Here is a 15012-nt window from a genome sequence, read left to right as displayed (position 1 = left end):
AGGAAAAATGTTTGGTAATGTGATACATCTTTTTGAGGCAGTTTATTTACAGTGCATCCACAGTGCCCCATACACGCACAAAATTGTCAGGTATTATGCTAATACATTGTTTTAACATTTCTGCTTCCTTAGCAGTGTAATAACAACCTCTGTTGGCACCCTTACCCAGGCTTATAGGATTTGTAGATAATATAGGATGGTGGGGGGGGGGGGGCAGTGTATGTGTGTGCGTATATAGTCATGTTTTTCTATTCTTGTTAAAATCTCTTAGCAAAGGTGGTAGTTATTCATGTCTCAACCATCCTATTGCTTTGACACTAAGAGATGTTTTAAATATAATTCAGGAAGCTGGTTGCTGACAGATGATCTCTTTTGTGTATGTCAATGGGAATGTTTTCATCCTATCTAATTTTAGACTTTCTCTAGATATAAATAGTTTGTTCTTGAGGATCAAGGTGAAATGCCTTCATGCTAAAAAGTTTCCTGGAGTCACTTATGCAGTGTTATTTGAGAATTCACTACTTTTATCTCATGCTAAGTCATTTGGACCTCTCTCTAGGTGCTTCTGTGATCTGCCTTCTGCTTCCCCTCCACCCTGCTCTCTCATTACTTCCTGGCTCTTTCTGTTGTGTTCCAAAAACACAGATGTGTTTATAGGTTCTCTACTGTTTTCAACTGTCTACTTTTGCTCACATGATCCTCTCTGCCTAAAATGCCTGTCGACTTTCATGCCCTCTTCACCTTCCACCACCTCTGGCCCAATTCAACCATAAGTTCTCCCAGGAAGGCTGTGATAAACTGTTTCCAAACTCGATGGCATCAGCAGCTCTCCTCTGTGTATGGCCATACCATTTTATTATATCTTGCTTTTCTGCATTTGACTTTCCCCCTGCCTTCTGCCTAAACACATGTTTTGTGGTTGAAAAAAGTAACCTCAACCCCAATTCTAACCATTCCAGGGACAAGAATGGTCTATGTGTTCTTCCAACATATTTGGTGTTGGTGGTCCGCATAGCTATATAATTATCCACATGCTTTGATGCTATGGGCGTGTGATGGGGAGTTCTGTTTGGCTTTTGGGGGTGGATATTGATGATGAGCTCTATTCAGGTAGACCATTCACCTGCTCACTTGTTAACAATGACATCATAAATCTAAAGCAGTTACTTCTTGAAGCTCTTTCTGTCTTCTCGTTCAACTCCTAAGTGATCTTTCCTTATTTTGCTTATTCTCACGTGCTACTTGACATGGCTAGAAGGATTTTCTTAAGGCTTAGGATCATGACGCCTACATACCCTTAAACAATTAATTAAAATACAGGCACATCACCTCTTAGTATTCTCTGTTACAATCTGGCCCCAGCCTACCATTCTGGCTGACTTTTCCAAATGCCCTCAATCCACCTTGGTTCCTGTGAAGCTGAACTTTTCAACACACTCCATCATTCTTATTGTCCCCTCTGTTTAGAACACTGTCTTCTATAATTACAAAACCAAGTTCTATCAATAATTTAATGCCTGGTTAACATCTCCTCTTTTTACAAAGCCATTCCTGGGGTTTCTACCTACATGAAGTTTCTTGCTCTTCCTTCCAGGTTGCTTCATATGTTCTTAACTTGTGAGATTTACATTTTTCCCCTTGTATTATAATTATGTTTGTGCTTCTCATAAAATGTCTAGAACTTCAATTTCCCCCAATTGATAACTGGAGATAAGATAAATGGATCTTATGCGTAATCGTAATTCTTCTAATTTTAAGTAACAAAGTAACATATTCCTCCTTGTATGACTCAAAAAGAGACCATATTGGAGGGATAAGCTATTTTATGGACTCAACATTCATTGAACCTACCCCAAACTTTAATGATCAGCCAAGAAATTCATTTAAAACAAGTAGTTTTCTCTCTCTGATCTCAGCTATTCTGTGTACATTTTCAGTCTTTCTCTTAGCAACCCTGTTTTCTTCTCCTTTTCTATTCATACACTACAGATTACTAAACTGGAGCTCCTACTTGTTCTCAGTTACAAGTGTCCTTGATTTTCAGTTTCCTTTAAAGAGAATCTGATTGGACCATTCAATCAGGGTCAAAAACAGCCTACTGGCTGTGGTCACTGATCACCAAGCAGCTATGAGCATAAGAGTCTAAAGGCAAAGGAAAGTGTTATCAAACATTCGGGTGGATGGGCTTAGAGTAAAGGATATTATTAGAGAATTGTGATGATGATGCTCTGAGAAGACACACAAAAATGTATCTATTATAGATTGTTGTGAGGATCAAATGTGATAATTTGTGTTAGAAGAAGTATAGCATGTAGTACATGTGGTCAGACTATCTGAATTTGAATCCCTGTTCTGCATTCATCTGCATTATGGCCTTGGGAAAATTGCTTAATCTCTGTTCACCTTAGTTTGTTCATCTGTTAAACTGGGAAATATAATAGTAACAAATTATACCATTGTTGTGAAGATGAAGTTCTAAAGTGTAATTCACTATCACAGAAACTGGTGTATGGTATATGGTGATCACTCAATAAATATTACATATTGTTAAATAAAATTATTTGCATAGTTTCTAATCTATCATTTGCATGAACTAAAGATTTGTTTCCAACCTCTCCTACTTGCCTTTATTAAACTATACATTTCTTGAGAATAAGGACTGTGCATTATATATTGCTGTATCTGTCACTGCACAGAATGTATTTCTTACACATGTTGGTCACAGTAGGTGGATGGATAGATGGATAGATGGATAGATGGATGGGTCAATGAATGGATGGAAATAAGAAAAGGGAGAGTGTGGGGGAGAGAAAGACGGACAGAAAGGGGAAAGAATAACACTAAGCCTTTAAATGCATTTCAAAGTAGAAAAGCAGATTTGGCAGCTTTATTCATAAAGGATATCAACCCATAAACTTGAGGGCAGAATAGGTAAAATAATACAGCATATGTCTCATGGGGTGATAACTGACTGTGTTCTGCTCTACTGATCAAAATACTAGCTATGACTGTCTGTTAATGAGATAACATCTATTTCTCAATTTTGTCGTTGACTGAATATAGGAACTGAAGGATGCCAGCCTTCTGTTTTAGCTGCACCTAATTAAAACCACTCGATACCTTACGATTATTAATAATCTTAATGCCTTAAAATTCCATTAAGACATTATTCAATTAGCAGATTATTTGCTATGAGATCTTTAAAAATTGCTCAAGTAGTAATGATGGTTTATTTAACTGCAGGTTGTATTTATCAAGCATTTTCTTTTGAGCCATTTAGATGAAGTTAAGATTGTTGATTTGCTAAGTAATTGGTTGCAGTGTAGATTCCATTTGTGTTACTGCCCAGATAACATTAATTAAACACCTGAGTTTGATTAGATTGTCTGCCTTAGGGATCTAGATGCATAAAGTCGGCAGTTTTTCATATAGCAGTGGACTTGGGGGTAGGTGAAAGTGAGTTCACACCTATCCTGTTAGCCCACTAGGATGGTCAAGGGAAACACAGCCTACAGAATAACAGCCATGGACCATAGCTTCAGAATTCGCAAGGATAGATGTTTCCAAGATCAGAATATAACATGATCAGTAGAAGGGACATGTACACTGGGAACAGATAAATCTGATTTAAGATCCCTATCTGTCACTTTTTAACTGTATGAACTCTAGGAGGGTTTTTGAATCTCTCTAAGCTTCAGTTACTTCATTTATTTAGAAATTGGCAAACTTTTTCTGTAAAGAGCCAGATAGTAAATATTCTAGGCTTTGCATATCACATATGGTCTCTTAACATATTCTTTGCTTGTTTTTGCTTTTTTTTTTAAAACACTCCTGTAACAGTGTAAAAATTGTTCATGCCTTGAGAATTATACAAAAACAGGCTGGCTGCTGGCTGGTTTGGGGCCAGGGAGTTTTCTGACCCTATCAGTTCAGCTCGGTTCAGTCGCTCAGTCATGTCCGACTCTTTGCGACCCCATGGCCTGCAGCATGCCAGGCCTCCCTGTCCATCATCAGCTCCCAGATCAACTGTATTATTGAGATTTCATTTTTAAGCAGCAAATATATGGCTTAGAAAAGTGTTCAATACAATGGAGCTAAAACTTTTGGTCAGTTTCCTTCATGCCATAGCTGTTGTATAGATGACCTGACTCTGTTAGCGTATATATTTTGCTACCTGCCTCCCTAGTGCCCTTAACACAGTATATGCTCAATTAAAGATTTCTTTCTAATAGTAAAGGCAATGCTCAGTGCACCAAGTGCCTCCACATTCATGGGGCATTTGTCCTGAACAGTGTATAGCAGGTGAAATATAGAGTGGATGCACAGTCAATTCTACAAGGCCCAATTCTACTAAGGAATTGTTTTCTAAACATCTGGTATCCATCAATAACTGTCATGTGAACTGAAGTATCATGGTCATGTTGAGTAGAGGGAATAAGGAGAGCAATAGGATAATATGAATCAAGGAAGACTTCTTGGTGATTCTAACATTGTCGCTATTCAGTTCAGTTCAGTTCAGTCGCTCAGTCGTGTCCAACTCTTTGCAACCCCGTGAATCGCAGCCCACCAGGCCTCCCTGTCTATCACCAACTCCCAGAGTTTACTCGAACTCATGCCCATCGAGTCGGTGATGCCACCCAGCCATCTCATCCTCTGTCATCCGCTTCTCCTCCCAGCATCAGGGTCTTTTCCAATGAGTCAAATTGTCGCTATTAACTTTGTCTAAGTACAGATGTGATAAAGGAATCTGTTGAATTTTTAAAGACCCATATATAGTCAATAGTATCCTATAAGGTTTCCCAGGTGGCACAGTGGTAAAAAATCCACCTACCAATGCAAGAGATGCAAGAGACACAGGTTCAATCACTGGGTGGGGGTGATCCGCTGGAGTAGGAAATGGCAGCCTATTCCAGTATTCTTGCCTGGAAAATTCCATGGATAGAGGAGCCTGGCAGGCAGTTCAGGGGTTGTAAAGAGTTGGCCACGACTGAGCCCACAAACACACACATAGTCAATATTCAGCCATTTATAATCTCTCCTGTTTCAACCCTTCTAGCCTTAATTCTCTCTACGTTTTGCTCCTAAGGTTTCAACCATTATCAATTACTTGCTGTTCCCTCCATGCAAGATTTCCTTATGCTTTTCCACAAGCTATTCGTTGTGACAGGACCACCTCACTCTCTGCTGACAAATTTCTACATGCACAACAGTTCTTATCTGAGGCATCACCTCTTCAAGTAGCTGCCCGTGGTCCTCTTCGCCATCAATCCCTGCTCCTCCCCACCTCCATCTTCCAGTCAGACTTGGAGCATTCCCATGTGATTGTGTCACTCTGCTTCACCTCTGATACTCCAGACATACTGCATTATAACTCTCAATAGTTGTTTCTTTTTTTTTACCTACTAGATTGTAAATTCTTGGAAGCCAAAGATTTTGTTATTTGCCCCTCTTATACCCAGCACCTAGCATAGCACCTGACTCAGAGTCTATATTTAGAAACTTATTTAGGATTGCCATGTAAAATACAAGATACTATTTAATTCAAATTTTAGACAAACTATGATTTTTTTTACTACAAGTATATTATTGCATAGGACACTTATAGTAAAAAAAAAAAAAATTATCTGAAATTCAAAGTAAATTGGATGCCCTGTATTTTTATTTTTTTAAATCAGGAAACCCTACTTTATGAATAAATGAATGGATGAATGAATGTCATTCTTTTCTGTATTAAACAAGAAGCCATTTTTATTAATTTATGCCATTTTCAGATTAGAGAGTGAGAGATAGTAGAAATTTTCATGAATGTGATCTGAAACCCTTGACTGCACTTTGAAATCCTTTTTTTAATGTTAGCAGAGGGACTTCATTATTATTAAGAGGTAGCTTAATCCTTAAGTGCTTCACAGATTAATGGAAGAAACATGGCAGTTATGATGGTTTTTCAGTAGGTAAACAAGAGTGAATAGAATCTATTGAGATTAGACATGCTATAATAATAAAAATAATGACAATAACAAATTATGAAAAATATTCAGAGAGAGAAAATGTGTTCCCCAATTGCTAGTGGATATATTAAAAATACAATCTCAAAGCAATATTAAATATAAATATTATTATATACATAAATGGATACCTATATGAAATGTTTTCTATGTACAAATAGAATCAGTAACTTAACCTTTTAAGAGCTCCAAAATGTCAACCTAACCGTGGTGAAAGGTGTTAAGAAGCAGATGTCCCTGCTCAAAAAATACCTTCCTTATTTGTCATCTAGTCCCTATAATCGCTGCCAATGAAAATGGAGCAAAAGGCAGGGCTGCAGTGACGCTGGAGGATCCTATGTCAAGCGTTTTACTTGCTCCATCTACAAAGCTGCTGTCTGTTCAGTGTGATCAGACTGAGCCCGTGTAAGGTAACTCCAGCTCTGCTGGCTGGGGATGACTTTGGGGTGAGGGTTAAGGGGTGGTCCAGCGATGGACAATAGCTAACCATGCTTTCAGTTCAGGCCAGGCCTTCCAAAAGAGTCAAGGACCTCGGCAGTCTCTCTGCCCAGAAATTACTTGTAAGAGTCAATTTCTATTACTTCATATATTTACTTTTAAAAATATTAATTTTATGGCAAGTAATTCAAGTACATAGTATAAAATTCAAAAGCTACAAAAGTAATTTCCTTCTTTCCCCTACCCTTTAATCATACACTGTCTTCCCTGGATATAAAATAATGCAACTTAAAGTAGTTCATGCATTTTAATATATGCTTATATGTGTGGGTGTGTATTTTACAAAAATGAAAGTATAGACACGTGCTTCTGCTCTATAGGCTTTTCACTTAAGATATCCTGGAGATCACATTCATATAGGTTTTCTTCAGTTCTTTTCATTTTTAAAATATTCCCTTGCATTAATGTAGAAAACTTTATGCAATCCATTCCACATTGGTAGGTATTTAGGTTATTCCCAACATCACACACAGTGCTGTTGTAACATCCTGTTATTATCATTATTATCCAAAACTATGAATACATATGTGAGATAAATAAGAAAAATATTTAAAAACTAGTGCTGAACTGTTACACAAAGCTGAATTGTCTACATGCATTTGCGCTTCTCTTACTCTAAGATGTAGCATATTTCCATATGTTTAAGAATTCTTTCTTTCTTGTCTATAACTACCCTTGTCATTTCCTCATCTTTTAATTGAATGTCAGTTTTTTATATTCTCAATAACATACATATGTGTATGTGTGTGTGTATGTGTGTGTATGTGTACATATATATATATGTTAAATCACCTGCTGGGCAGGTATGGCAAGGCTAATAGATAATTTTTTTGGTAAAAATTGGTATATATAGTTAATAAATTCAATATCCAGTTTGCTTTTTCTAACCAATGCCAACTGTAGGAGTTTTGACTGTATGTAGTGGTTTGACTTTGGCACTTTTTATTCAAACTGGCTTTATTATACATATAGCCATAACTTTCCTTTCTTTATCCATTGTTTCTTCTGTTTCTTTTTTTTTTCCCATTTATTTTTATTAGTTGGAGGCTAATTACTTTACAATATTGTAGTGGTTTTTGCCATACATTGACATGAATCAGCCATGGATTTACATGCTTTCCCCATCCCGATCCCCCCTCCCACCTCCCTCTCCACCCCATCCCTCTGGGTCTTCCCAGTGCACCAGCCCTGAGCACTTGTCTCATGCATCCAACCTGGGCTGGTCTTCTGTTTATTTTTGATTCAAAGTTAATATTTGCTGTGGATGAAATTATAGCACATTAGATTAATTGAATTCTAAAATCACTAAAGAATTTTGTTTAGAGACCTAGTTATTTATTCAAATAATGCAATGTTTGATAAATGAATATCAAAAGAATGTGATCTTTAACAGTTTAACCCTATTTTAAAATTTTAGGTATTTTTCTTCCCTGAAAGAGCCCAAGTAAAATCTCAATATAAATTTTGACAATCAAAATACAATTTCATAAACATTTATTACATAATCCTTGACTTCTTACTATGAGACTGTTATTTGAAGTGAACATATCTGATTTATATGTGAAAATACATTTTAGTCTCGGATAAAAATGTTAATATGAAATTAATACCATAATATGCCACTTACATATTTGGAGGGTAGATCACAATTGCAAGCTGATAATACCCTTTTTTTTTTTAATATCAAGAAATATCCTTGGGATTGGGATGAATTGTCTCAGGAGCATTGAAAACCATGATAATTTGATCTTTTAAAAAGTGTCCATGTTGGTAAAACAAATTATAGAAGAGAACAGAGCAGTGATTTCAATCTCCGTTTCACATCTGAAAAATGAAACAGTCATTTTCTCAAGGTCACTCACTAAAGTTGGCAATAGAGCCAGAAATAGGAGACACTCTTCTGGCATGTTGTCTAGAATTCCTTATAGGAAAGGACACACTCCTGACTTGAAGGCACTTTAAAAAGACAACAATCCCTTGAAATATTTGACCAAGGAAATCAACATTCATTTCAAACATGCATCAATTGACGTTTACTGATACATCGTTTCCAGTCATCATTTGAATATGTTCCTTCCTATACTTTAAAAATATGAAAAACTGAAGAATCATTTTTTAGCTCCATCGAATACACTAGAAACAAAGGAAAAAGAATATACCATGAATTATTTTATTCTTGAAACTACTTATGACCCATGAAACACCATGGAATAATTTGACTCTCCTAATGTCTTCTCCCAAAATTCAAACTGTGTTTGGCCAGTTATGTTACAAAATTACATGCATCATTATCTTAAAAGACAAGACACCGATTAGATTTATCTTAATCCATATTATATTATGAAGTATGGTTCAAATAAGAGGACACATAGTGTTAAGAACAGAGTGTTTGATTTGAATAAATGAACAGAACATCTATTATGTTGTACTCCAGGTTTAAGTTTTTTTCTATTTTTTTAGAGTAAAATTCTTTATTTTTCCTCTTAAATGAAAATACCTGTAAATCATCCAAAAATAGACCAAATAGACCCCTAAGAAAAGAATGGCTATATAATATCTAAATCTGTACTTCTAAACAACTGATAAAATAATAACAAGGAAAAATGAGAATAAGCTCTTCTTTCTCTCCAGAAAATACACCCAAGGAGACTTTCTTTAAATTTGTAAGACTTTAACAAAGAGTTTAATATTTGAAACCAGAGCACAAAGTAAATACCATTTTTATTATAGCAATAACAACAGCATAACACTAAGACTCAGAAATTCTTCTATGGTTATTTCTTATCCTAGTTGGAATGGACAGAGAATTATCTCTAATGATTAGATGGAAGAACAAGAACCATCAATTATGTCAACATTCAGAGGATTCACATATGGAATATGGAAACAATACAGATTACTATTGAAGTCAGTTCAGTTTATGTCACATAGGGAGCACAGCAGAAAAGAAATAGCAATATATATTCTTCTGTTATTGTTTTATATCTCCTTTCACTTTCACTAATTCCATGTGTTAGGTTGGAACATGAAGTTGCCAATAATTGGCCATCTTAACCTGCAAAAACAGCAATTGCTTTGGTTCGACCTAATAAATGTCTATGTTCATTGTTATTGAATCATTCCACAGAATGCAGAGTTCATAAGTCACATCAAAAATTCATTATGCCATCATCCCAGCAGAAGTAATATGAAGAAGGAATGTGAAAATTGAATTCTTTCAAATTCATAACTTCGTTTATTGTGACCTTCCATGGGTATAGATCCAAAAGGATATGCATTCTCTCAGAAAATGAGATAATACGGTGAGTGGAAATATTCACCTGTGTTGCCAGAAAGAATGAAGTGGAATTACTTTATGGATAACACTTATAGTTGTTCTGCCTAGAGAAACATTCTCTTTGAGCTTATGCCATAAGTCTCTGTTATCAATGAAAAACCAGAGATTGCCTTGGGAGCATTCTAACAAGTGTATAGAGTATAAACTCAAGTCTTTGTCATAAGTTGGTAAATATTCCTGATAATACACTGATTTTTATGCATTTGTTTGTTTCATTACTCCTATATTGTACAAGGTTCTAAGGGACAGAGATCATATGTTCTGTTTCGATATACTCTCTAATGGGCAGATTTCCATACAGTAACATTTACTTTAGTAAGTGAAAAGGATGTCGGCATTTTAAAAGTATTCATCTAAAATTGTTTCCTTGATATTTTATTTCATACTGTTTCCTCTAATATGTTAAAGGAAAAAAGTTTCACTTAATCTCTTCTGAAAAGTAGATCCTTGAACTAGTCTACAGGATCTGGATGGGGGTTCCTGCCTTCCTTTCTAGTTTCTCATGGTCCTTGCCTTCTTTTCCTCAATCCCTGAATTCCAACTTTATTTGTTTTATAGTAGCTATTTCCTATCCCAGGGCTATTGCATATATTTTTTCCCATAAAAAATACATCTCCTGACTCATTTTGCTAACTTAACTCATTTGGGAGTGGGTCTTAATTTTTAATGTCCTCATAAAGGCTGTCATCTTAATTGCTAGATGACATCCTACCTATTATTAATATCTCTGTTTGCATGCTATTTGATCAGCATATTCAATTATACATTTGCTTACTAATTTAACTTCCATCCCCACTATACCACAGCATTCATACATTTAGAATATAATGGCCTTCAGTAAATATTTGTTAAAATAAATATTGACTTATATTCATGAAAAAATGTAAATACTTAAGAATAATAAAGTGTTTTAAAGATATTCACACCGGTGTTAATTATCTCCTGGCATGTGGCATTATAGTATTTTTCTATTTCCTCTCTTTTTTTGTTGGTTTAACTATATGTATATATATTTCTATAATTAATTTGTAGATATATTTCTTTTGTGGATTTTTCCATCTTGAAAATGCTAGTGAAAGATCATGGAAGCCTGCATTGATGAAAGTTTGAACTAGAATAGAGGGTGGTTGGAGGAGCCATCTGTGCATAAGAATGAAAATGAGAGCTGGCATATTTTAAGGAAATAGTTATCTGCTGTAGGCGCAGCAGAGAATAGTCTATATAGTGCCTGGAAAGATCATAGGTCAATTGGTGGAGGACCTCAGACTCTAAAGTGTAGAAACTTCTTTCTTTTGAAAATTCTCATGCAAAGAGTTGACATGACTGGACTTATATTTGGAAATGTACAGCAAAATGAGAGGTGGCTGAGAAGAAGGGGGAGTGTGGCAGCAAGGAGATCAGTTATAAGGCCAGATCAACATTCCAAGGTAGAGATGGTGATAGCCCAAAGTAAAGCAGTGGCTCTGAGAATGCAAAGGAAGAATGGGTGTAAGAGAAAAGGCAAAGATAGAACCAGTATAATCAATCAGAGCCAGTGATGGAGAAAGGAGAGTAAAAAAAAAAAAAAAGAATCTAATCTTTCGAGGCTAAGCAAATATAAGAATGGTGATGTCATTTGCCAAGATAGGAAATGCAAGGAAAACAGTGGTTTTGAGGTTAAAAGAAAATGAGTTAGGTTTGAATTCAAGGTTGCAATGGAACTTTCAGACAAGGGTGTCCCGTAGAAGAAAAGTAAACTTAGAAATTAAGACTTAGAAGTCATTAATACAAAACTAACAGCTGATGCCATAGAGAGTTCCCCAGTAAGAAAAGTTAGGGCAATGAAAAGGCCAAAAAGAGAATTTTGGAGAGACACCAGTTTTCTAGTGAACCAAGAGGATTCAGGAAAACAAACTGAAAAGGTAGGGTCTGAAAACAATTGGGAGACTGGTTTATTATAGAAATTTAGAAAAGATTTCATGAGAGAAACTATATGCAAAAGAGTATCATGCTTTCTAGATGTTAGAGGATCTTAAAGTGACAATGATGACAGTTAACATTTATTGGTTATTAACTCTATGCCAAGCTTGATAAGAAGACATGTATTTATTTGTATGTATTAATTCATGGTACACTTAGTATACATGTTTTGTTGGGAGTGCTGGAGTTACAAATCATGTTGGATTAATAGTAGGAAGTAGAGTCAGTGAATGACCTGATACAGCTTTTTTTTTCCTCCCAATACTTATCTGCTCAGGAACCAAACTTTTGAATAGCACAGCTGAACTTAGCACAAATTCTACACTTCTAGTTCATAATTCAGAGAAGGCAATGGCACCCCAGTCCGGCACTCTTGCCTGGAAAATCCCATGGATGGAGGAGCCTGGTAGGCTGCAGTCCATGGGGTCGCAAAGAGTCAGACACGACTGAGCGACCTCACTCTCACTTTTCACTTTCATGCATTGGAGAAGGAAATGGCAACCCACTCCAGTGTTCTTGCCTGGAGAATCCCAGGGACGGGGGAGCCTGGTGGGCTGCCGTCTATGGGGTCGCACAGAGTCGGACACGACTGAAGTGACTTAGCAGCAGCAGCGGTTCATAATAATTCAAAGTCAAATTTCAAGTGACTCTTTGATGCTTTTCATCGCCCATCAGTTTTGAATATCCTACATGTTATAGTAAGATTGCCCTTGATTTTGAGATGAAAAGGATTTCTTTTGTCCTAAATGTAGCTGTGGACACTGCCTGATGCACTTGACTGAGAATGAAGGGCTCTGACCCAGAGTTGCTTTCAGTTCATGAGCTACTGGAGAAATGTCACGTTCCGTCAAGGCTGGCACCGAGGGAATGCTAGGACTGTGATGACTGCAGTCACATTGCTCCAGAGCTGAAAAGGGAGAGCCCCTGCTGGCCCCGTTAGGCACTCTGCGAGAACTACGTTCTGCTTTGGCCTCACACACTCTGTGTTTGTTCTCAGAGATATATCAATGCACTATAGAGTTTCCTAGCGGCCATGAGGCACAAGAGAATTGCTTCTGAAAGAGAAGAGTCAATGTAAACCCTTGCTATGGATTATTCAGATACTGACAGTGACTCTACACTGGGATACAGCGATGATGAAGATTCCAGTGATGAAGTTCAAAGACTATCCGAGTCAGTGAACAGAAAACTGTATTTGCAAATATTTGGGGATAATTTTTCATGCTCTATGATTTCATTGAAAGGAATTTCTAACTCCTCCAAAAATGCTTACGAAAAGAACACTACTAAACCTCACAGCTTTGTTCATTAATCAATGGCAAGTTTGTGTAATATCTATTAATCTGCCGAACAGTAGCTGCTTCTGCAGTTGTTCATAGTTATTGTCATGCTGAAATAAACTAATATACAAGTACAGAAATAAATGAATATGAGATTTTTATTTTTAAAGACAACATGCATGCTAGACCTGGACTCTTAGGCATATACACGTGCCTTTACTTCCTATATAAAGAAGTATGCTGTGTTCAGAGGCTATGTGTGTTTGTGAAAGTTTTAAGTATGTTAGATATTATCTTATAATTTTGTTTATAAAATTCTCTTGTGGTCAATGTATTTTCAAAGTCTCATGTATTAGTCTATTAGAAATGATCAAATATCCTGATATGCCAAAAAGTAAAACTGAAAGAATGCTCAGTTTTTTTAAAAAAATCACACCATCTCTCTCTTTCTTTTTTCCCCCGTCTCCTTTTCTGCGTGTCTACACTAGCATTACGTGAAGCCTCTGAGACACTGGTAGATGTTCTGTGTGATTCCAGTATCATAACAGCTATGTATGGATAGATATAAGTTTCATAACAGCATGGAGCTATTAGGAGCTTTCTGTTATATGAGTATTTAATATTTCATATCTCACTCCAAAAGATATTTGCTTTTACTTTAGTCCTTGGTCCTATAAAGGAAATAAGCATGCATAGTCAATCACATATTGGCTTATATTCTTTTCTTATCAGAAGTTTCTGCAATGTCTCATAAAATAGGGGGTGATTATGTGTCAATACTATGTCAGATGGCATTTTTCTCTCACAGGAGCAGACTGTTTGGGTACACAGGGATGGCATTTCCAGACACCTGCATAGACAAGCATGGTGGCATTAAACATCTATCTTAATAGTAGAAATGCAATAATAGTGTAATGGCAACAGTAATTTGGCATTGAATGAACTTGGCATTGAATGATTTTCTATTGTTATAAAACATTGTTATAAAGCAGCATAGCAGGGTTAGGATGTGACTACAGATAGGAGTTCTAATAACATGAGAATCAAATTGGTTTAGCTTTGCAGTTGGGCACCCATTAACATATTAATGCTGCTTTATTAATAATTAGATATAATTTTATAATGATGGACAGAGAGGCATGAGTGCTTACTGCTTAGATGTCATCCTAAGCATTAAAATGAATTTAGGATAGTTGTTAATTTAAAATCTTATAGCAGAGGGTATAGGTAGTGAACTGGTGAGAAAAGAACATGTACTTTGGGACCAGACAGATCTTTGTTCAAATTCCAGGACAGAAACTCATTAGCTATGTCTGTTTTTTTGGTGTATTACATATATCCCCATGTGTAAATTTCAGATAAAATAACCTCTGTTATATGTATTAACTGAGATTTGTGCAAATTATTTAATGTTTCCTGGTATTTCTTGTTTAGTCACTAAGTTGTATCTGACTCTTTTGCAACCCCCTGGACTGTAGCCCGCCAGGATCCTCTGTCCATGAAATTTTCCAGGCAAGAATACTGGAGTGGGTTGCCATTTCCTTCCCCAGGGAATCTTCCTGACCCAGGTATCAAATCCACATCACCTGCATTTCAGGCAGATTCTTTACCACTGAGCCAGATAATAAATAGCAAATGTTATAATAAACTCTTTAATATGCTGTGTTGTTTATTCCCCATGTTACACATCTTTTTTTAAATTTTGACACATGTCACATTAGTAAGTGCTGAGCCTGACTATAGGCTATAACTTTACACATTTTCCTTTTTAAAAATAAAATATTTTCAGTTTTTATCAACTATGTCACTCTTGATCTTTGATTTTTCATCATTTGCATTTTAAAATATATATGTATTTTCTTTCTGTTGCAAGGAAATAGCATCCATTTTTGAAAGTATATTCAATTTAGACCAGATAACATGATAAAAATTT

The 15012-nt window shown here is 36.1% G+C and overlaps 1 protein-coding gene across 2 annotated transcripts in view; it reads left to right on the top strand.

The window, feature by feature from the left end:
* PRKG1 (protein kinase cGMP-dependent 1) overlaps positions 1 to 15012 on the top strand; it is a 371505-nt gene that overhangs the window by 189852 nt on the left and 166641 nt on the right. The window contains exon 1 of one of the 2 annotated variants that reach the window (XM_043476154.1): positions 12505 to 12972. The exons of the other annotated variant lie outside the window; for it this stretch is intronic. Coding sequence (XP_043332089.1) covers positions 12887 to 12972 — 86 coding nt within the window. The 5' untranslated portion in view covers positions 12505 to 12886. Of the gene's footprint in view, positions 1 to 12504; positions 12973 to 15012 lie in introns of those variants that run through there. 2 annotated transcript variants of the gene reach the window in all.

Source organism: Cervus canadensis, chromosome 8 (assembly GCF_019320065.1).
Source record: "Cervus canadensis isolate Bull #8, Minnesota chromosome 8, ASM1932006v1, whole genome shotgun sequence".
Lineage (NCBI taxonomy): Eukaryota > Metazoa > Chordata > Mammalia > Artiodactyla > Cervidae > Cervus > Cervus canadensis.
Note: the sequence above shows the minus strand (reverse complement) of the source record. Positions and strands in the feature narration are given on the sequence as shown.